This window comes from Scyliorhinus torazame, chromosome 16, assembly GCF_047496885.1.
Source record: "Scyliorhinus torazame isolate Kashiwa2021f chromosome 16, sScyTor2.1, whole genome shotgun sequence".
In the NCBI taxonomy this organism is placed as follows: Eukaryota; Metazoa; Chordata; class Chondrichthyes; order Carcharhiniformes; family Scyliorhinidae; genus Scyliorhinus; species Scyliorhinus torazame.
The window spans coordinates 26,401,812-26,424,668 of record NC_092722.1 but is presented as its reverse complement, the minus strand read 5'-3'; the positions used below and the strand labels follow the sequence as shown (position 1 = coordinate 26,424,668).

The 22,857-nt window shown below is 49.6% G+C and overlaps 1 protein-coding gene across 1 annotated transcript; it reads right to left on the bottom strand.

Annotated features, from left to right (window-relative positions):
• Positions 1-800: 800 nt before the first annotated feature.
• LOC140392645 (tumor necrosis factor receptor superfamily member 9-like) lies at positions 801-22,192 on the bottom strand. Its single transcript, XM_072478114.1, has 7 exons — positions 22,026-22,192; positions 16,945-17,049; positions 16,590-16,733; positions 8,985-9,072; positions 5,557-5,708; positions 3,328-3,465; positions 801-1,292 (listed from the first exon to the last, which is right to left on the bottom strand). The coding sequence occupies exons 1-7, from the start codon at positions 22,102-22,104 to the stop codon at positions 1,174-1,176; spliced, it is 825 nt and encodes a 274-aa protein (XP_072334215.1). The 5' UTR covers positions 22,105-22,192; the 3' UTR covers positions 801-1,173.
• Between the last annotated feature and the right edge of the window lie 665 nt (positions 22,193-22,857).

Genomic DNA, 22,857 nt, shown 5'->3' with positions numbered 1-22,857 from the left:
TACATCTGCCTCCAAACGCGGTCAAGGGTTTGTTCATATTTCATGAGATTTGAGATACTTTGTTGAAAGGAGCATTCAGATAGGGACTGGAACCTTGGACCCTCAGATTAAAAGTCTGATGTTCCACCAACTGAACTAGTGATGCTTCACCCTATCCAGGACATTAATGTCATACCACAGGATGTGTGATCTTAACTCTGAATTCGTTCCCATTGCCTCCTATCGGTTTCCCATTCACCATCAGCTTTTTTAGTTTTTATGTGACCATTTCTCTGCAACTTCAGCTTCCCCGGAGTCCATTCATATGTGCATTTTGGGTACTCCAGCCCCAGGCCCATCATTTGCACCTTGGCTATTTGTTTTACCCCTTATGGTCAACTCTTACCATTAATTAACTTATTCCACCCTCTCTCACCCCTTTAAGCTGCCACACAATCCTCCCCAAGATATTTGTGCTCATCTAATTCTGGCATCTCGAGCATCCCCAATTTTAATCGCTCCCATCGTTTGGTGGGTAGGCCTTCACCCCAAGCTCCGGATTGCCCTTCCTAAAGCAAACCTCTGACTCGTCCCCGAGTGCTGAGAGCTCTGTCTTTCCCTGTCCCACTCTGGCATGTTGACAGGATGCCAACTCACTATCCCTCTCACTATCAAAAGTGGCCATTGGCTACCAACCAGGAACAGGCGCCTCAGCTGATTATTGATCGTCCCAGCACACACTGGTCATCCTTCTCCCCTCCAATTCTGCACATTGAAAGAGCTCTTTCCCCCCCACCCCCACCCCACCCCCACCCCCCAAAATGTGAGACTTTCCTGGTCTGCCGGACATGCTACGAGACACTTAACTCAATCAAAGGAGAGAAAGCTCCCGGGTCCGGGTCTGTAATAAGACCCATAGTGAATGTCAGAAGGTGCTAGAAATTGAAGCAAGAAAAAGGGACGGTTATCTGTAATTGCTTATGTAACCACAGTCGTACCTGGGGAGTGACTGTCCCAAACACTTGGGATTTATAGCGACAGTATTCTTTGAACAAATCCAATTCTTTCCGGAGAGTCGTTTTGATTTTTACTCTAGAAATGAGTCACTTTGAAAGCTGTTGAACTTCTGTTTCTTCCCCCGTTCACAACGCTGTCCCAACGTTCAGACTCTGCTTGGAGTGGAGGAGGCGAGGCTCATTCCGGAGGTTTGGGGGTGGTCTCTTGCCGCAGCTGCCAGTCTCCCACCTCCTCTTCAGGACAATGGCAACTACACCGATCGTCTGCCGCTGTCACCAAGGCAACTGGAAGATCCTCTGAAAAGCAGACGTGGAGAAGCATTAAGGATGTTGTAAATTGAGAAAATCCACTTTGTAACATTTTCAATATATCTGGGGAGAAGGCGGGTTAACGGGGCTGAGAGATAAGGGGAGCAGGCTGGTTAACGGGGCTGAGAGATATGAGGAGCAGGCTGGTTAACGGGGCTGAGGGATATGGGGAGAAGGCTGGTTAACGGGGGCTGAGGGATATGGGGAGAAGGCTGGTTAACGGGGCTGAGGGATATGGGGAGAAGGCTGGTTAACGGGGCTGAGGGATATGGGGAGAAGGCTGGTTAACGGGGGCTGAGGGATATGGGGAGAAGGCTGGTTAATGGGGGCTGAGGGATATGGGGAGAAGGCTGGTTAACGGGGCTGAGGGATATGGGGAGAAGGCTGGTTAACGGGGCCTGAGGGATATGGGGAGAAGGCTGGTTAACGGGGGCTGAGGGATATGGGGAGAAGGCTGGTTAATGGGGGCTGAGGGATATGGGGAGAAGGCTGGTTAACGAGGCTGAGGGATATGGGGAGAAGGCTGGTTAACGGGGGCTGAGGGATATGGGGAGAAGGCTGGTTAACGGGGGCTGAGGGATATGGGGAGAAGGCTGGTTAACGGGGGCTGAGGGATATGGGGAGAAGGCTGGTTAACGGGGGCTGAGGGATATGGGGAGAAGGCTGGTTAACGGGGGCTGAGGGATATGGGGAGCAGGCTGGTTAACGGGGCTGAGGGATATGGGAGAAGGCTGGTTAACGGGGGCTGAAGGATATGGGGAGAAGGCTGGTTAACGGGGGCTGAGGGATATGGGGAGAAGGCTGGTTAACGGGGGCTGAGGGATATGAGGAGAAGACTGGTTAACGGGGGCTGAGGGATATGGGGAGAAGGCTGGTTAACGGGGCTGAGGGATATGGGGAGAAGGCTGGTTAACGGGGGCTGAGGGATATGGGGAGAAGGCTGGTTAACGGGGCTGAGGGATATGGGGAGAAGGCGGGTTAACGGGGGCTGAGGGATATGGGGAGAAGGCTGGTTAACGGGGCCTGAGGGATATGGGGAGAAGGCTGGTTAACGGGGCTGAAGGATATGGGGAGAAGGCGGGTTAACGGGGGCTGAGGGATATGGGGAGAAGGCGGGTTAACGGGGCTGAGGGATATGGGGAGAAGGCTGGTTAACGGGGGCTGAGGGATATGGGGAGAAGGCTGGTTAACGGGGGCTGAGGGATATGGGGAGAAGACTGGTTAACGGGGCCTGAGGGATATGGGGAGAAGGCTGGTTAACGGGGGCTGAGGGCTATGGGGAGAAGGCTGGGTAACGGGGCCTGAGGGATATGGGTGCAGGCTGGTTAACGGGGCCTGAGGGATATGGGGCGAAGGCGGGTTAACGGGGCCTGAGGGATATGGGGAGAAGGCTGGTTAACGGGGGCTGAGGGATATGGGGAGAAGGCTGGTTAACGGGGGCTGAGGGATATGGGGAGAAGGCTGGTTAACGGGGCCTGAGGGATATGTGGCGAAGGCTGGTTAACGGAGGCTGAGGGATATGGGGAGAAGGCGGGTTAACGGGGCTGAGGGATATGGGGAGAAGGCTGGTTAACGGGGGCTGAGGGATATGGGGAGAAGGCTGGTTAACGGGGGCTGAGGAATATGGGGAGAAGGCTGGTTAACGGGGGCTGAGGGATATGGGGAGAAGGCTGGTTAACGGGGCCTGAGGGATATGGGGAGAAGGCTGGTTAACGGGAGCTGAGGGATATGGGGAGAAGGCGGGTTAACGGGGCCTGAGGGATATGGGAGCTGGCTGGTTAACGGGGGTTGAGGGATACGGGGAGAAGGGGGGTTAACGGGGGCTGAGGGATATGGGGAGGGGGCTGAGGGATATGGGGAAGAGTAGGGAGAGGGTATAACGGTGGCTCTTCAGCATCATAGTGCAGAAGGAGGCCATTCGATCCATCGAGTCTGCACCGACCCCTCCGAAAGAGCACCCTACCTAGACCCACTCTTGTAATGGTGCTGATGAAGTGACCGGGAGGTGCAGCCGCACACTTACCATTATTCAGCACATCCAGTGGGAGCTGCTTCTGTTTTTTTCTGTTCTGCACAGCCACATACAAAGTGAATGGAACGAAGACACACGGCAGCACAATTATGGCGACAATCCCTGCAATCCCTTCATTCTTTGCTGTGCCTAACAAGGGAAAAAGTTGGAGGACATGAGCTCCATAACTTTTAATTATCACCATTTCTCCTGATAATAAACGTTATTTTAATGTACTCAACACCAACTCTATTTTATTTACCAAGTTGACAATGATTAAAGGACAATGGATGGAGAGACTGTATAATTGTCAATCACGTCAGGAGCCGACACGGCTACAAGTGACTGGGATTGCTTTTTATCCACCTTGTTTGTATTGGGTACCTGTCCTCTGACTGCATTTTGCTGGTGAAATGACCTTGCTTTTATCACAAAATGTTGCTTTAGTTCTGTTTGCTGTAGTTTACAGAGACTCTTTAAACAGACAGGGTGAGGTCCCACCTACCTCCAAATCAGGGGCCGACACACCAGTGTCAATATTTGTTACATAATTTGCACTAAATCCTATTAACTCTCGTGAAGCTCTGTTGTATTAATGTATTCATCGAAAATGGCGTCATAAGTCCTAGCGCGCGAAACATTGGGGCACAGCAATGTAACAGAGAACTCACTGCAAATAAACCTCCATGCTCCCAAGTGTCACACCTCCAAAACACAACAATATTCACTTAATCAAACCGATTATTAACTCATCCTTTAGCCGGGCTGGTTAAGGCAGTCCGTACTTGAGCAAGATGTCCCAGGTTCTGTTCTCTGGTTTGTACAGCTAGGTGGTGTTTGATAAGGTGTCACAATTGGATCCCGTGTCCTTGGACCAGAGTGAGTGCCTGATGGGGCAAATTCCGCCTGTCGCCCCCCTGCTCCTCATCACAGCCCAGAGATGGATGTCGGCAAATTGGCGAAGAAGCTTGGTGTCATTGGCAAAACCGACTTTCACTCCCTAGAGTGAAACCACACGGATTGTGCACAAGGTGGTATATGGGGTGTCGGTCAAGTGGGCTACTTTGTCCTGGATAGTGTTGGGCTTCTTGTGTATTGTTGGAGATTCTTCGGTTGGAATTGGTTGTTTTATTTTCAAACAAGCTGCGATGTAATGAGTGGGATTAAGCATGGGTGATGCCAGCGACACTGGCGAGCAGAGATTCTGCATTGATTTTCCACCGTGATCAGGTTAGTGCTGCTGATACAAGAAAACCGTCTGACTGAGCTCCTGACCGTCAGCCGCTGCTAGTTTCTCAGCGCTCTCATCCCGGTTATCGGGAAGATCTTTTTTGTTTAAATTTAGAGTACACACTTTTTTTTTTCCCCAATTAAGGGGCAATTGAGCGTGGCCAAACCACCTGATCTGCACATCTTTGGGTTGTGGGGGTGAAACCCACACAGACACGGGGAGAATGTGCAAACTCCACACGGACAGTGGCCCAGGGCCGGGATTCAAACCCGGGTCCTCAGTGTCGTAGGCAGCAGTGCTAACCACTGTGCCGCCCTGGTACCGGATTTATGCTCACTGCCTTCCCCTATCCCCTCTCAGTACTGATCGCACCTCAGAGTAATTTTACTGAGCCCGAGCAGGGTTCCCCTGGGGTGTTGACACCCAAAATGTATTACAGACCCTGCTTCAGAGACGGACTTATCATACTAGAATAGAATCATAGAATTCACAGTGCTGAAGGAGGCTATTTGGCCCATCGAGTCTGCACCGGCCATGGAAAGAGCACCCCACTTAAGCCCACACTTCCAACCTATCCCCATAACCCAGTAACCCCACCTAACCTTTTTTGGACACTAAGGGCAATTTATCACGGCCAATCCACCTAACCTGCGCATCTTTGGACTGTGAGAGGAAACTCCGCAGAGCACCCGGAGGAAACCCACGCAGACACGGGGAGAACGTGCAGACTCCGCACAGACAGTGCAGGAATCAAACCTGGGACCCTGGAGCTGTGAAGCAACTGTGCCAACCAGTGTGCAACCGTGCTGCCCTTACTCAAGCATCTTCTCTTATTATTCAAGATTTTCCTGTTCTATTTCTGGATTAGATTAGAATGGTAGCACAGAATCTTACAGTACAGGAGGAGACCATTCTGCCCATTGCACTGTGACAAGGCGGTAAAAAACTCCAAGCGAGTTATTCTTCGCTTTCAAAAAGAGTTAATGTCAGGAATGGTGCACATGAACTACCTTCAATCAGTGGCTTGTCCGTCTGTTTTGGTGTTCTGTTTGTGGATCGTTCTGGGCTACTCAGGACCGTTGTGGAGGGAAATGGAGCTCCGCATATTTGGTCCTCCGTCCGAGAACCATTCCTCGAGACTTGGCGACGCTCTGCCAAGCAGCTGGGATAAGGAATGCAAAAGGAGATTAATACACACAGACTATACAAACCGATTCATTCAGCTTTTTCGTTGTTGAAATATATTTGGAAAGTTGTGCAATGACTGGTCTGATCGTGGGAGTGATCTTGTTTAAAGTGGTTTCCCATCATTGCCTGCACTGGAGAGCAATATGTGATTATCTTTCTCATTCTGTAATATATACTTCCTGCCTGTACAGTTACAGTATTGTGAGCAAATATGCCAAATTTGAACAGCGAGCAAACTATTCATTTAACTGCTTTTAACTGTATTTTTAAAACTGTGTATTTTTTAAGAGCTGCTCGCTGCACTAAAGGACGGAGGGAGGGAGTGGAAAGCTCATAGTTGCTACCTGTGGTTATGAGTGGAGCCTTAAGTTTCCACTAGCAGCCCAGGCTTTGACCTTTCAGTTTGCAAACAAATAGAACCACCCGTTAAAGGGGCATTGCCATGTGGTAAAGTTACTCATAGTCATCCTCTTACATTCCCCCCCAACCCCCACCCCCGCATCCCCACCCCAGTCAAATCCAAGCTACTTGCTCAAAGGCTCAGCTACAATGAATCGACTCAATGATCCACAACAGCCCGGATTGGTCCGTAACCTGACATTGTGGGTGTGCTTGGTTCCAATCTCCCCACCACCACCACCACCACCATCCCCCAATCCTCCCGTTGAGTCCAACTTTCTCAATTTGTACAGGCTTCAACTCTCCCTCTCTCTGGTAACCTCCTCCAGCACTACAACCATCCAAGGTCTCTGCACTCCTTCAATTCTGGTTCAGAAACATAGAAATAGGTGCAAGAGGAGGCCCTACTCCACCATTCATTATGATCATGACTGATCATCCAACTCAATTAACTGTTCCCGCTTTCCCCCAATATCCTTTGACCCCTTGAACCCCACCAGCTATATCTAACTCCTTGAAAACACACAATGTTTTAGCCACAACTGCTTTCTATGGTAGCAAATTCCACAGGCTCACCACTCTCTGGGTGAAAAAAAAGATTCTCCTCATCTCTGTCCTAAATGGTTGACCACATATCCTTAGACTGTGACCCCTGGTTCTGTACTCCCTTGCATCTACCCTGTCTGGTCCTGTTAAACCTTTACAGGTTTCAACGAGATTTTCTCCCTCATTCATCTAAACTCCAGCAAACATAATCCTAAATGACTCAATCTCTCCTCATACATCAGTTTCGCCATCCCAGGAATCAGCCTGGTAAACCTTTGCTGCGCTGCCTCTGCAGCAAGAACATCCTTCCTCAGATAAGGAGGTCAAAACTGCCACAATACTCCAGGTGTGGTCTCACCAAGGCCCTGTATAATTGCAGCAAGACATCCCTGCTCCTGTACTTGAATCCTCTCGCAATGAAGGGGCTGTTTAGCACCGGGCTAAATCACTGGCTTTGTAAGCAGACCAAGGCAGGCCAGCAGCACGGTTCAATTCCCGTAACAGCCTCCCCGAACAGGCGCCGGAATGTGGCGACTAGGGGCTTTTCACAGTAACTTCATTGAAGCCTACTTGTGACAAGCGATTTTCATTTTCATGAAGGCCGACATACCATTTGCCTTCTTTACCACCTACTTACTTTCAGCGACTGGTGTACGAGGACACCCAGGCCTCATTGCACATTTCCCTCTCTCATTCAGATAATAATCTGCCTTCCTGTTTTTGCGACCAAAGTGGATAGCTTCACATTTTTCTACATTATACCGCATCTGTCATTCATTTGCTCAGTCACTCAACTTATCCAAATCACACTGAAGCATCTCTGCATCCTCCTCACAGCTCACCCTCCCACCCAACATCGAGTCTTTGGCAAATTTGAAGATATTACATTTAGTTCCCTCATCTAAATCATTAATATACATTGTGACAATCTAGGGATCGTAGCACTGATCCCTGCGGTACCCCACTAGTCAATGACGACCATTTGGAAAAAGACCTGATTATTCCTACACTTTATTTCCTGTCTGTCAAACATTTTTCTATCCATCTCAATACATGACTCCCAATCCCATGCGCTTTAATTTTACACGTTAATCTCTTCGGTGGGGCTTTGTCAAAAGTCTTCTGAAAGTCAAAATATATTACATCCACTGGCTCCCCCTCATCACCTCTACTAGTTACATCCTCAAAGAATTCCAGTAGATTTGTCAAGCGTGATTTCTCTTTGGAAATCCATGCTGACTCTGTCTGATCCTGCCATTGTTTTCCAAGTGCTCTGCTATAAAATCCTTGAGAATGGATTCGAGCATTTTCCCTACTACCGACATCAGGCTTCCTGGTCTATAATTCACAGTTTTCTTTCTACCTCCCTTTTTAAATAATGGGGTTACATTAGCTACCCTCCAATCTGCAGGAATTGTTCCAGCATCTATAGAATCTTGGAAGATGATCACCAATGCATCAATTATTTCTAGGGCCACTTCCTGAGATGTGGTTCGTCAGGCCCTGGAGAGTTATTGGCTTTCAATCCCATCAATTTCCCCAACACCACTTCCCTACTAATGCTGATTTCCTTCAGTTCCTTCTTCTCATCAAGCCCTGTGTTCCTCAACATTTCTGGTACTTGGTACAGAGGTATTTGTGACCTTTGTGAAGACAGAACTAAAGTAGGTATTTAGTTGGTCAACCATTTCTTTGTTCCCCATTATAAATTCCCCTGATTCTGACTATAAGGAACCTACATTTGTCTTCACCAATCTTCTTCTCTTCGCATATCTATAGAAACCTTTACAGTCAGTTTTTATGTTCCCTGCTAGCTTACTTTTGTACGCTATTCTCTCCTTCTTAATCAATCCCATTGTCCTCCTTTGCTGAATTCTAAACTGCTCCCAATCCTTAGGTCTACTGTTCTTCTGCCTATCCACCGTCATCCCTTTACGGAACATTCCCCAATCCATCATCGCCACGTCGCGCCTCATACCATGGCTTCCTGCAAGTTCACAATTTTACCCGCTTAATCAATTGTGATAGTTCTGTCAGCTGTCTGGACCCTAATAGCTGAGATTTCCTCCACAAAGCTCTCTAACTCTCTCTCCCACTGTCCTAATATCTCTTTACATAGCTTGGTGTCAAATGTTGTTTGATAATTGTTCCCATGGACCACCTTGGGATGTTTTACTATGTTAAAGGTGCTATATAAATGCAGGTAGTTGTGCTCAGTAATGTCTCCCTCAGAAACGTTGCTTTGTTTCCAAAACCTTTAAGCAATTCACCTGGGCGGTGAACACAGCTTTGATTGGTCACTTACTTGGTCCAGGATTTACAAGTTCCACCCTCTGTGTCGGAATATGTCCCGTGCCCGCAGTCACTGCATATTGTATCCTTGAAGGAGTCACCTGGAGGGAAAGGAGAGAAAGAGGGGATTTTGTTATTCTTAAGCCCCCAAAACCTGCCTACTATTATTCCTGCCCATTTGACCACGAGATGTTGTGAAAGGTGGGGCACTTCTGAAAACCAGTCAGTCATTCGGCCCAGCAAAGAAAAGTTGGAGAGAGCTACTGTGAGGCTTCAGTGTGTAAATTGCAGCATCAAGTGAGATACAGCAGGTACAGGGAGAACGGGGTCACAGGAGCAGGGACAGGGAGAGTGGGATCACAGGAGCAGGGACAGGGAGAGCGGGGTCACAGGAGCAGGGACAGGGAGAGTGGGGTCACAGGAGCAGGGACAGGGAGAGCGGGGTCACAGGAGCAGGGACAGGGAGAGTGGGGTCACAGGAGCAGGGTACAGGGAGAGCGGGGTCACAGGAGCAGGGACAGGGAGAGTGGGGTCACAGGAGCAGGGTACAGGGAGAGCGGGGTCACAGGAGCAGGGACAGGGAGAGTGGGGTCACAGGAGCAGGGTACAGGGAGAGCGGGGTCACAGGAGCAGGGACAGGGAGAGCGGGGTCACAGGAGCAGGGACAGGGAGAGTGGGGTCACAGGAGCAGGGTACAGGGAGAGCGGGGTCACAGGAGCAGGGACAGGGAGAGTGGGGTCACAGGAGCAGGGTACAGGGAGAGCGGGGTCACAGGAGCAGGGTACAGGGAGAGTGGGGTCACAGGAGCAGGGACAGGGAGAGTGGGGTCACAGGGACAGGGAGAGTGGGGTCACAGGAGCAGGGACAGGGAGAGTGGGGTCACAGGGACAGGGAGAGTGGGGTCACAGGGACAGGGAGAGTGGGGTCACAGGGACAGGGAGAGTGGGGTCACAGGGACAGGGAGAGTGGGGTCACAGGGACAGGGTGGGAGGGGGTGTCGAGGTCACTCAGACCGGTTATGTGAAGGGGGTGGTCAAGGTGGGGAGAACCCGTGTTTCACCGCAGAGTTGTTTTAAATGTTGACCCCAGCCAAGGAATCAGCAGCAAAAATGCACAAACCTTTTCACAGCCCAGCGAAATGTTAATTTCCCAAATAAGTTAACTATGAACTGCCCCCTCCCTATCCCCAGAGGGAAATCAAACTGTACAGGCAGGTTACAGAGACCAAAATAATGGCCCCTGGAGTAAAGTGGTAGACTCCAGACCTCCCCCACCCCCCACCCCCGAGCTTCAGAATCCAGCTCTTCAGGCGGGGTAGGAAAGAAAAAGCTTTAACTTTGGTCATCGGCGATGACCAAGTCATGACTACATTATCAATGGAGGTCACAGAATAGATAGCGCAAGGCGCGAGTGGAACATTTTCACCTTCTCCCACGTGTCTCATTGACCGTCACAGGATGTGGCTTCTCTACTACCGTCTGTTTTTAGAAGATTCTTACATTGGATGACTCAGCCAGTGGTGACACTGATCGTCAAACGTGTCCTTTCTATCTGATAAGTCCGGGCGTAAGAGGGAAGGTGACACCACCCTCGACCCTGCGTGATCTGACCTGGTTTCCAGATGTACCTTTCTACAGTGGCCTGGTGTTCCCTGCGATTGCCCACGTGATTCAGTGGGTCATTGGACAGGAGATTCTTCTCTCGGACTGGTAAAGCAGCAAACTGTGGAACAGATGCAGCTCCTGAAGATACTACCAGTTAACTTATTCTATATTCTTAATAAACGTTGATAAACCTTGTAAAAATACATGGCCATGTCATGTAGCCGCAGCGATGATTTACCTCAAACATTGGCACGATTTTAAACGTTTTGTGAAAACGCACGCACGTGCCCAATGATGTTGAGAGATATTCTACCATAACCTCTGGTTATTGAAATCCACAGCCTCGGAGGAAAAGTGGAAAGGGTTTGAATGAGCCCGAGGGAAGTATTCCCTTCCAAAGGAGCACGGCCAGAAACAAAAATGAGTTCAGACAGTGACACCACTTCTCACGGTCAACAGGGGAAAAGTAAATGCAGCCTGCTTTGGAGTCAGGAATAAGTGCGGGATTCTCTGGTCTGCCAGCCACGTGTGTCTCGCCCACGCCCCCTTCGCACGCGGTGGGATTCTATCTTCCCGCCGAGTGTCGATAGGATTTTGCACTGATAGGGCCGCACTGCCGGCGGGAATCGCAACAATCGGAGAATCCCGGCCAAAGTGGAGCTGATGTGGAGGATTGCGAAGCCCACTAGACTGTTCCTATCCAGAGATACAAGGTACTGGTGAGAAATATGACCAGTGCTGCCTTGTGAAAAGTCAGCAAGGATCCAAGCTTCGATGCCAGGAGAGAGGGTCTGAGACCTACTTGTGTTCGGACTCGAGGATTCGTGAGAGACCGCTTCGACCTCAGATATGCATGAGATTTATCACATGGCTGACAGCATGTGGTGCAACTCCAGAGAGGAGATGAGGGGTCAGAAAGTGAGTGGGGAACTTAATGTCAGGGGTGGCACAGGGGTTAGCACTGCCGTCTCACAGTGTCAGAGACCTGGGTTCAATTCGGGCCCCATGTGACTGGTGGAGTTTGCACATTCTCCCCGTGTCTACGTGGGTTTCCTCCGGGTTCTCCGGTTTCCTCTCACAGTCAAAAGATATGCAGGTTAGGTGGATTGGCCATGATAAATTAATTGCCCCTTAGTGTCCAAAGGTTAGATTGTGCAGTCATCAGCAAACATCCCCACTTCTGACCTTATGATGGAAGGGAGGTCATTGATGAAGCAACTGAAGATGGTTGGGCTGAGGACACTACCCTGAGGAACTCCTGCAGTGATGTCCTGGAGTGGAGATGATTGACCTCCAACCACCACAACCATCTTCCTTTGTGCCAGGTATGACTCCAACCAGTGGAGTTTTCCCCGATTCCCATTGACTCCCGTTTAGCTAGGGCTCCTTGATGCCAAACCCGGTCAAATGCTGCCTTGATGTCAAGGGCAGTCACTCTCACCTCACCTCTGGCATTCAGCGCTTTTGTCCATGTTTGAACCAAAGCTGTATTGAGGTCAGGAGCTGAGTGACCCTGGCAGAACCCAAACTGAGCGTCCGTTAGCAGGTTATTGCCAAGAAAGAGTCATTAAGAGTGCTTGATAGCACTCTCAATGACTCTTTCCGTCACTTTGCTGATGATGGAGTAGACTGATAGGGCGGAAAGTGGCTGGATTAGATTTGTCCTGTTTCTTGTGTATAGGACACATCTGGGCAATTTTCCACATTGCTGGGTAGATGCCAGTGCTCTAGCTATACTGGAACAGCTTGGCTAGGATGTGGCAAGTTCTGGAGCACAAGTCTTCAGTACTATTGCTGGAATATTGTCAGGACCCATAGCCTTTGCAGAATCCAGTGCCTTCAGCCGTTTCTTGATATCATGTGGAGTGAATCATATTGGCTGAAGACTGACACCTGTGATGCTGGGGACTTCCGGAGGAGACCGAGATAGCTCATCCACTCGACACTTCTGGCTGGAAATTGTTGCGAATGCCTCAGCCTTGTCTTTTGCACACGAAAATGAAATGAAATGAAAATCGCTTATTGTCACAGGTAGGCTTCAAATGAAGTTACTGTGAAAAGCCCCTAGTCGCCACATTCCAGCGCCTGTTCGGGGAGGCTGTTGGTGCTGGGCTCCTCCATCATTGAGGATGGGGATACTTGTGGAGTCTCCTCCTCCAGTGAGATGTAAATAACTCTGCTTTGCCTACAACAAAAAGGCAACAAGAGGTTTTAAGCTTGCAATGGTGGACTGAGGTCCATGATTGTAGTTTATGTTGGCACAAGCCTGCTGATCAGAGAGGGCAAATCCTGCTCCGACATTGTGGTAACAGGTGTAAACCAGACTGTAAAGTCAATGAAAGCATAACTATCCTGGGCATGGACCGCTATAGGCACAGCAATCAGGATGAAATTGATAGCGCACCATCTACTGGAGTAACAGTATATGAAATCAATACCAGCAAGTCAATGACCAAGGGCAGTTTGATACTGAATCATCTTCAATTATTCAGTACAGTGATGGGGAAGGGGGGAGAACACAAATTAAAATTTTGGAAGCAAGATTTACCTTTCTTGGACAAATTACTACAGGAAGATAACTTTATATTCATCCAGCCACCAAAGTTAAATCACCTCTAGACATGCTGACACATATACATGCAGCAGAAATCCAGTGGCTGTTTAAACTTGCCCAATATCGGAGTAAATTTCTCTGTTAGACGTAACAAACATCACTGAGATATTCAATGAAGAGGCGGCACAGTGATGCACTGGTTAGCACTGCTGCCTCACGGCGCCGAGGACCCGGTTTGATCCCAGTCCCGGGTTACTGTCCGTGTGGAGTTTACACATTCTCCCCGTGTCTGTGTGGGTCTCACCCCCACAACCCAAAGGTGTGCAGGGTAGGTGGATTGGCCACGCTAAATTGCCTCTTAATTGGACAAAAATTTAAAAAGAAAAAGAGACATTTAATGAAGAACACACACTGGTTCTGAGGAGAATCACAAAACCTGATGCTGCATTTACTAAAAGTAACAGCCACCATCACACCAGTTATTAGGTACACTGTAACCTCCACAGTCTGGACATGTACTGCTTGCAAACACCAGTTGTCCAGAAACGTTTTAAGCAGACCCTAACAACCCATGGCAGCACATTTATCCCTACTTTCTGCTTCCTGTTGGCCAACCAATCCTGTATCCATGATAACACATTCCCACCTATACCATCAGCTCTTATTTGGTCCAACATCCTTTGGTGTGGCACCTTATCAAACACCCATTGGAAATCCAAGAACATCACATCCATAGGTTCCACTTCTATCAGTCACGTGTTAATTCCTCATAGAACACCAATAAATTAGTCAAACATATTTTCCCTTTCACAAAAGGGCTCCTCACAAGACACATGTCCAGTAAACGAGGGTTTCTCGTTGTGGTAGAATGGTGCAGCATTGAGTTCCAACAAAGAGTCATATTGCACTCAAAATGTTTACTCTGTTTCTCTCTCTAGAGATGCTGTCAGACCTGCTGAGCTTTTCTGGGATTTTCTGTTTTTATTACACTGAAGGGAAGGTGTGCAAATTCTGCACCGGGATTCGCGGGTTAGGGTTAGGGTTGGGTGTGAGACACTACTTCTTATAGCCGGGGACACACCCACAGCCTTGCCATCTGACTGAGGAAACACTCGGACACTCGTTGGCAGGAACATCAATAGTAACATCTTGAGAGGATTGCGAAATTCAAGGAATGTCTGCTAGTGACACAGTGTGGCTGAAACTCACTGGCCGTGGAATTTGGAATGCTGGATAATGAACAAAGGGTGTTGGGTCCTGGGAGTGCTGATGTACAAATCAGTGAATCACTTATCACAGCTTTCGATCGATCGATCAATTGATTTCTGCTCATGTACTACCTGTAAGCAACACTCCTGAGATTGTCTTTTCCTGAAACGCAGTTTCCCAGATGCCTTTTGAACTGCGTATTCTCTTCAAAATAATACAAACAAGTCCATAAACTGGTGCGGTCAGACACAATCACAAATCCCGGATGTTGAGGGCAATGTCAGCCTCTATCTCAAATGAAGAACTATTTGTTCCTATTGTGCATGCATCTGATTATGTTTAGGTTTGATTAAATTTCTAAGTTCCTCTACCTGTGCGTTTTTTAACTCTAAATAGACAATGGGCAGGATTCTCCGTTTCGGAAACTAAGTGTTGTCGTTGGGAATGAATTGAATTCAGTTTGTGTTTCCATTGGGGGCACTATTCGGAAAGCGAGTCACGATATGAAAATGGGCGAGGACTCTGCTAGCGCAAATTCAGTGCGATTCCCGGCCCAGCGGGCATTCTAACCGCTGGGGTCGGAGTTAGCGCCAAAGAGCCTGACAGCTGGAGCTGTTTTTGAGAGCTCCACTTACTACACACTCACTGCAGCCACCAAGAATGCTCACGGAAAACCTGACCCCCTGAGGTCGGGAGTCCGAAGGGGACCCACAGTTCCATGCCGGTGAGGAGAGGAGGGACACCCTCTTGCCCAGGGTGGGCCGCAGACTCAAGCCCACCGTCCTGGACACTGCAGTCAGTGCTGCCAGCCTCACCAGGAGGAGACAGCTGGTGATCCAGAGGGGTAGGGGTCACTGGTGAGACCTCAGTCCTGAGAGGGACAGATAACCAGGGAGGGCTGAAAGGCCACAGTGCAGGTGTACCCTGGTTGGAGTGAGTTCTGCTGACCCCTGCTTCCTCTGAAGTGGGGCAGCGCTTTAAAAAAAATCTTTGTCACAAGTAGGCTTACATTAACACTGCAATGAAGTTACTGTGAAAAGCCCCGAGTCGCCCCATTCCAGCACCTGTTTGGGAACACTGAGGGAGAATTCAGAATGTTCAAATTACCCAACAGCGCGTCTTTCGGGACTTGTGGGAGGAAACCGGAGCACCCGGAGGAAACCCACGCAGACGGGGAGAACGTGCAGACTCTGTACAGACTGTGACCCAAACTGGGAATCGAACCTGGGACCCTGGTGCTGTGAAGCAACAGTGCTAACCACTGTGCTACCATGCTGCCCACTGCTTCTGAGCAGTGCCAGCACCTGTGGGCCCCTGACTGAGCTTGGCCACGCCCATCCGCTTGACGCAGCAGCTGGGGTGTGAGCCTGTACAGAGGGGCGGCCTGGGTGGGCTCATGACCAGCGGTCTTCTGAACATTCAGAGGACACAGGCAGCACCCAGCAGTGTGAGCGGCCAGGAACGTACAAATAGCATAAAGGGGTGCGTTTAAATGACAGACTGCAGTAATGGAGCCAGATCCCGAGGGGGATTCAGCATCAAGTTGTTTCCCACTACTGCCCCCGGTCCGGGCAACCAATCCCCAGCAGGCCCGACAGTTTTCAATGGTTTTTCAGTGTTTCTTTAGCCTCCCTCTCCCCCTCCGCAGCCATGGCGCCCAGTCCCTGATGGTAAATACTTGTAGTAATTCACGCCCACGGGACCTCTGCCTGAGAGAGGGGGGGGGGGGGGGGAGCATCACAGAAGGACGGAGCATGAAGTGTCCAACCTGATAATCACATATAAATGCATGCAAATGCCAGTTTTCCATGCCCCCGCCTGTGCGGGGTCCAAACCTCATTTTAATCGTAGGGAAGGGACCGGAACACGGTGCTGGATTCAGCGCGGGCACGAACCTGAATTTTTGCAGGACACCGGATTGTCCGCCCAATCACGATTCGCACTTCCGGCTTCGTGAGACGGACAATCCAGCCCAGTATTTATTTTCCCTTGAGGGCAAAGATGTAACACAATGCATGCGTGCGTCTGAGTGTTCGTTCTGTGACTCATCGGGTGGTTGCTGTTCTCTCTCTCTGTAAAACAGCAGAGGTGTGCTGCTCCGAAAATTCAGATGCTATCACATTGTACCGACTAGGGGCAATATTCAAATATGACATCAGGCTGTTCTGTTAAGATCCTCGGAAATTGCAGGTAATTCCTAAACAGGACCAAAATAAACGTTCTGAAAATTGGTCTCATCAGAATCTCTTACCTTTCTCTTGCACTCCCTGTCCTTTCCCACACATGGTGTGTTTTTCACAGGATCTGCATTCCTTGGTGCTACACCTGAATCCCTCGACACATCCACACTTGGTGTCTGATGTCCCGGTGCACACTGCCAGGATCAGAAACTTACCTTTCAAAACAGAAAAACAAATGTCACTTGTTTGTTCTCTCTCCCTTTCTCTTTACCTCTCTCTGTTATGTTTCTCGATATCCAGTGCCATTCCTCCCCTGCCCCCTACCAACCACCACTCCCTCCACCCAATCCCCACCCCCACAAGAATGAGGGTTATTACGAATGTGCAGCAAGATGGGACCAGGTAACATTTGCAGGAGGCACCTACCTCCCTGACATGGCTGGCACCTTTTGCAGGTGGGTCTTCTATTCGAGCTCTCTGTATACGATCCTGCTGGACAGGGTGTGCACTGTTTATTCCTTAGAAACGAGCCTGTTAACGAGAAAGACCATTACTCATCAATTGTGTGCAATCAGCACAGTTCTCCCTGATCCTCCTGTCAACAATTGTCCTGTAGTTTGGTTCAAGCAGTGGTCATCCCCAAGTGCCTCATGATTCTCGGAGTGTGTCAATGAGTGTGAAGGCCATCAATTAAGATTTGCAGAGCTTTGATAAAAGAGCAAGAGGCTAGGACTATTTGGATAGATCTTTCAGAGGGCCAGAACAGGTTTGATGTTCTGAATGGCCTTCCACACTACACTCTACCATTCTATAAATCCCTTGCCTGATCACCCCTCAGGCACTCTCAGCATCAACCGTTGAGTAATGATTGGGGCAGTTGTGTCTGAGGCATTATTCTTCCGTGTCTGGGACCTAAGTTCAATTCAATGGGTGTTTTCCTTCCCATCTGCCCCTCTAACAGGAGTTGAAGGGAAAGAAAGCCCCCAATATTCCCAACTCCCTACCAGCAAACAAACTTCCACTGAGCTGGGTCAATCAATTAGTGAAGTTGAGCTTAACCCCAGTCGCCCAATTCACCTCCCTCTCCTTCCTGCCCTACCACCCTCTCTCTCTTCCTCCCTCAATCCATCTGTCCCCACTTGGAGCAGGGCCAATAACTGTGGAGGCAAAATAGTCCAGTGAGATTTCCCACAGGTGGGTGACATGGAGGACAGCGGTTAGCACTGCTGCCTCATGATGCCGAGGTCCCAGGCTCGATCCCGGCCCCAGGTCACTGTCCGTGTGGATTTTGCACATTCTCCCCGTGTCTGCGTGGGTCTCACCCCCACAACCCAAAGGTGTGCAGGGTAGGTGGATTGGCCACGCTAAATTGCCACTTAATTGGGGGAAAAAAGAATTGGGCACTTTAAAAAAAAATTTTTAATCCCGTAGAATCTTTTCCTCTATTGGCTGGTGGAGGAAAATCTGGTGCACACAATGCAGGCTGGCTCTCCAGTGTAGTACTGAGGGAGTGCTGCATTGTCAGAGGTGCTAGCTTTCAGAGAAGATGTTAAATGGAGACCCAGTCTACCTTCTCAGGGAAATGATTCCATGACACTGTTTCACAAGGAGATAAGGATGTTATCCCTGGTCATCTGGTCAATGTTTATCCCTCAATCACATTATCAGGCCATGATCACATTATTGTCCGGGTCCAGTGAAGCTCATGTGCAGAAAACAGCGGCTACTATTCCTGTAGTCCACTGAGTACATTTGAAAAAGTATTTCGTTTCTGTAAAGAGCTTTGGGGACTTCCTGAGGCTGTGAGAGACGCTATAAAAATGCAAATTCATCTTCCCTATGATTAAACACTCTGATCCCTCGATCAGACATCAACCAACTAGAATTCTTTATTAAATCTTTTCAAAGCCACGCAATGATTCTTGAAATATTTAAATAATTTTGTCACATCTGAATCAGAGTTTTATTTGGAGGCCTCAAACTTCCCAGTTAGTAATTGAATCTGTATGTTACTGCCTGTCAGTCAGCGTGGCTGGTGATTCACCTTCTCACCTTCTCTCTGTAATTGCACAGCCTTGATGTCTAACAGAGTGGCATTTCTGCCACGTCACCAACTGCCCCCTCAGCCCTGCACCTATTAATCCCTCAGCCACCTTCGCCCCCCCATCACATCCTCCCAAAGGCACAGAGATTGACATTTTGGTTCTTGTTTTCAATGTGATCATGTCCCAAGTTGAGCCTCCCAGATCAGGGTTATCCCAAGTTCAATTCTGGATCCATTCTGAGTTAACTGATCCCTTGGGACTTTACAGCTGACCCACAGTGAACAAGGCTAAAGAGGGGAGAGCATTGCAGTAAAATCTATACCCTAGCCCTGTAAATTTATGGGTTTCAGTTGGAGAACACCGTGTAGCCCAGGGCACTGATGCTAATGGCAGTACTACACAGAGGTGTGCTGTCACAATCACCAATAAATACAGGTAGCAGTATCCAAACTACTGGTGCACACTGTCACCTAGTGTACTTGCATAACTTGGGGGAATACCAGACTGCTAATGTGGAACCACTGATAGTGCCCTCTCCTGGTCAGGTACAGAATAACAATGGAGGGAGCCCAGGAGTAATTTCTGAGCCAATCTGATGACTTCAGGAAGCGACAGCAATGAGAGGGAGGGGATAGTGAGGAGGGAGAGGGCATAAAGAGTTCTTCAGCTCTCCTAGAAAATCTTTAATAACGCAACTGTGGATTCCCCTGCAAGATGTGGGATTTTGGGGAGTTTTTGAGGTGCTTCCATTTCCTGGAATAGCTGAGAAAGTCTCAAGAAATGGGGAGATCTCAGGTTCAGGGTGTGCAGTTAGCTGACAGCAGGCAGGGGGAGGCCGTGAGGTGGGCAAGGAGGTGGAGGGAGGGGAGCGGCAATGGTGGCACAGTGGTTAGCACTGCTGTATCACAGCGCCAGGGACCTGGATTCGATTCCGACCTCGGGCGTCTGTCTGTGTGGAGTTTTGCACTTTCTCCCCGTGTCTGCATGGGTTTCCTCCGGGTGCTCCGGTTTCCTCCCACAGTCCCAAGATGTGCAGGTTAGGCGGATTGGATATGCTAAATTGTCCCTCGGTAGGGTTACTGGGATAGGAGGGAGGATTGGTTTGGGTGCTCTTTCAGAAGGGTCGGTGCAGACTTGATGGGCCGAATGGCCTTCCTCTGCACTGTACAGATTCTATAATTCTATGAAATTCTGAGGTGGGAGGGGAGTGAAAATCAATCGCAACACCCATGTCTTATTGGTTGGTGTCAGCTGCAAAAATGTGGTTGTGGGCATTGGGTGTGGGACGGAGATGGAAATGTGGTCCTACATAGTGGAATAGCCCATCCGCACTTTCTACACCGGGGGGGGGGGGGGGGGGGGGGGGGGTCGTGGCAATGAGGCAGCAACGATCACAAGAAGGGGAGTGGGAGGGAGAATGGGAGGGGAGAGGGCTGAGTCCATGTGAAAAAGGATAAAAAGAGGGGAATGGAGAGTGGCCAGGGAAATGGGAATGAGGGAAGAGGAAGGAATAAGGTACGGGGAGGACAGAGGGAGTAAAGCAGAAGAAGAGATGGGAAGGGGGAGTAAAGGGTATGGGGCAGGGGGAGTAAGGGTATGGGGCAGGGGGAGTAAAGGGTATGGGGAGGGGGGAATAAAGGGAATGGGGAGACGGGAGTAAAAGGGAATGGGGAGACGGGAGTAAAAGGGGTATGGGGAGACGGGAGTAAAAGGGTATGGGGAGGGGGGAGTAAAAGGGTATGGGGAGAGGGGGGGAGTAAAAGGGTATGGGAGGGGGGAGTAAAAGGGTATGGGGAGGGGAGTAAAAGGGTATGGGGAGGGGGGAGTAAAAGGGAATGGGGAGGGGGGAGTAAAAGGGAATGGGGAGGGGGGGAGTAAAAGGGTATGGGGGAGGGGGGAGTAAAAGGGTATGGGGAGGGGGGAGTAAAAGGGTATGGGGAGGGGGGAGTAAAAGGGTATGGGGAGGGGGGAGTAAAAGGGTATGGGGAGGGGGGAGTAAAAGGGAATGGGGAGGGGGGGAGTAAAAGGGTATGGGGAGGGGGGAGTAAAAGGGTATGGGGAGGGGGGAGTAAAGGGTATGGGGAGGGGGGGAGGTAGCGGGGATAGGGTTTAAGACAGGGCTAAGTCTGTCCCGCAGGGATATCCAGTCACGAGTCCCGGGACGACGCTTTGTAAATAATCTAACCGGATATTTCCAAAATGTCAAAGGTCTGTGAGTGTCCCGCTTTACACACACTCGTGGTCAACAGGATGTAGATTCTTCCTTTGTATCTCTCTGGCTGTGTTCACTGTGAGAGCTGTCACTGGGATCAAAGGGCCTGGGAAGCAGGGATTTCCTCCCAATCCAGTCTCCTTTACTCATTTGCCAATTCTCTTGATAACAGTCTAAGTATTCAGCTTCGTAAACTTCCAAACCGATAGTTTACATTCCCTGTCTCCCTCTGAACTGAATTTGAGGGATTTCTTAATGTGCCAATAAGCAGTTTGCTAATTACTACAGAAAGGAAAATCTTTAAATTGACGTTATATCTTATCTCTAGTGACCATCATACTATCAATAGATTTCAACATCCTAACAGAATGTGTGTTCATAGATTTCATAGAATTTACAGTGCAGAAGGAGGCCATTCGGCCCATCGAGTCTGCTCGGCTCTTGGAAAGAGCACCCTATCCAAGGTCAACACCACCACCCTAGCCCCATAACCCAGTAACCCCACCCAACACCAAGGGCAATTTTGGACACTAAGAGCAATTTATCATGGCCAATCCACCTAACCTGCACATCTTTGGACTGTGGGAGGAAACCGGAGCACCCGGAGGAAACCCACGCACACACGGGGCGGATGTGCAGACTCCGCACAGACAGTGACCCAAGCCGGAATCGAACCTGGGACCCTGGAGCTGTGAAGCAACTGTGCTATCCACAAGGCTACCGTGCTAAAATACAGAGATAGTGAGAGGGAAATAGTGAGAGAGAAATATAGTGAGGGAGAGAGTGAGATCGTGAGAGTGAGTGAGAGAGATAAAGAGATGGTGAGAGAGGCAGAGTGAGAGACAGATAGTGAGAGAGTGACAGAGTGAGTGAAAAAGAGAGACAGATAGTGAAAGAGAGAGAGAGAGACAGATTGTGAGAGAAAGAGAGACAGAGTGAGAGAGAGATTGTGAGGGAGAAAGAGAGACGGGTTGTGAGAGAGATAGTGAGAGAGACAGATAGTGAGACACTGAGAATGACAGAGAGGGACTGCAACAGTGAGGGAGAGAGACCGAGTGAGAACGCGCGAATTTCTAGACAGGTGTCTAAATCTATAAATAAAACTGCATCTGATCCCATTTGCACTCACTGGTTTCTGCAGGAGCGAATCAGGTTAGAGCCACAATAAGTGAATAAACAGCCACAGTGAGACAGTGAATGCGCTGGAAAGAGCATGGGGAGTGAGAGAGTCAGAGTGGAGTCCCCCCTACCTGCAGGACAGTTGGTGTCGGTGGCTGAGGACATCTTCAGCAACAGGACAAGTACAAGCAGCAGCGGTGTGGCTTCCATTCCCGCTGTACACAGCTCCACTGTGATGTGAGTGTGGCCCCTTCACACACGGCATTTACTTCATGCCTTAGCAAGATGTGGAGGGGGCGGTTTGATTGACGCACTGGGGGAAGCCCAGATTGTGAGAGCCCTGGGGGTGAATATCAGGCAGCTCACCACCACCCCCACCCGGCCCGGAGAACAGCCCCCCACCCGTGATAGTCTCTGACTGGGAAGTTCACCCCAGCCTATTTGATGCTTCCAATTCCCCGAGTGCTCAACCGGTAACGGAATTCCCCTCGACTTTTATTCTAAGCATTCTGGTAATTTTAGTTATTTAATAACCCGACTCTCTCCCCCTCCCCAAAATACTGTAAATGTGTAAGAGGCACAGGAGGAGGCCATTCTCTGGCAGGGCAGCAGGCTGTGTCTGTGACCAGGGTTCAGCTCCCACACATTGCAGGTGGGGATTCTTGGTGCTGCACTGTCGGAGGTGCTGTCTTTCTGCAGTGCTATTAACCTCCAGCCCTTCCAGCTTCCGTATCTGAGGGAGAACGGCGGTTCCAATACTCACCCAGCCCACTGGCAGCTCCAATATCATACTCACTTCTCACATAGCTGCTTGTGGGATCTTACTGTGCGAACATTGACGGCCACATGACAGCAGTTACCAATTTGAGGGGGTTACTAGGGAAGGTGGCTGGAAGTTTTGTCAAAGGAAGTCTGAAGCAGCATTTTTAGGAAGGTGGGGTGGAGAGAGAGAGACCCCCAAAG

Coding starts and splice junctions, on each gene's coding strand:
- LOC140392645 (XM_072478114.1), bottom strand. CDS start 22,104: ATGGAAGCCACACCGCTGCTGCTTGTACTTGTCCTGTTGCTGAAGATG. Junction 5,709..8,984: donor ACTTGTAAATCCTGGACCAA/GTAAGTGACCAA, acceptor TCCTTATCCCAG/CTGCTTGGCAGAGCGTCGCC. Junction 3,466..5,556: donor GGACAAGCCACTGATTGAAG/GTAGTTCATGTG, acceptor TTCCCTTGTTAG/GCACAGCAAAGAATGAAGGG.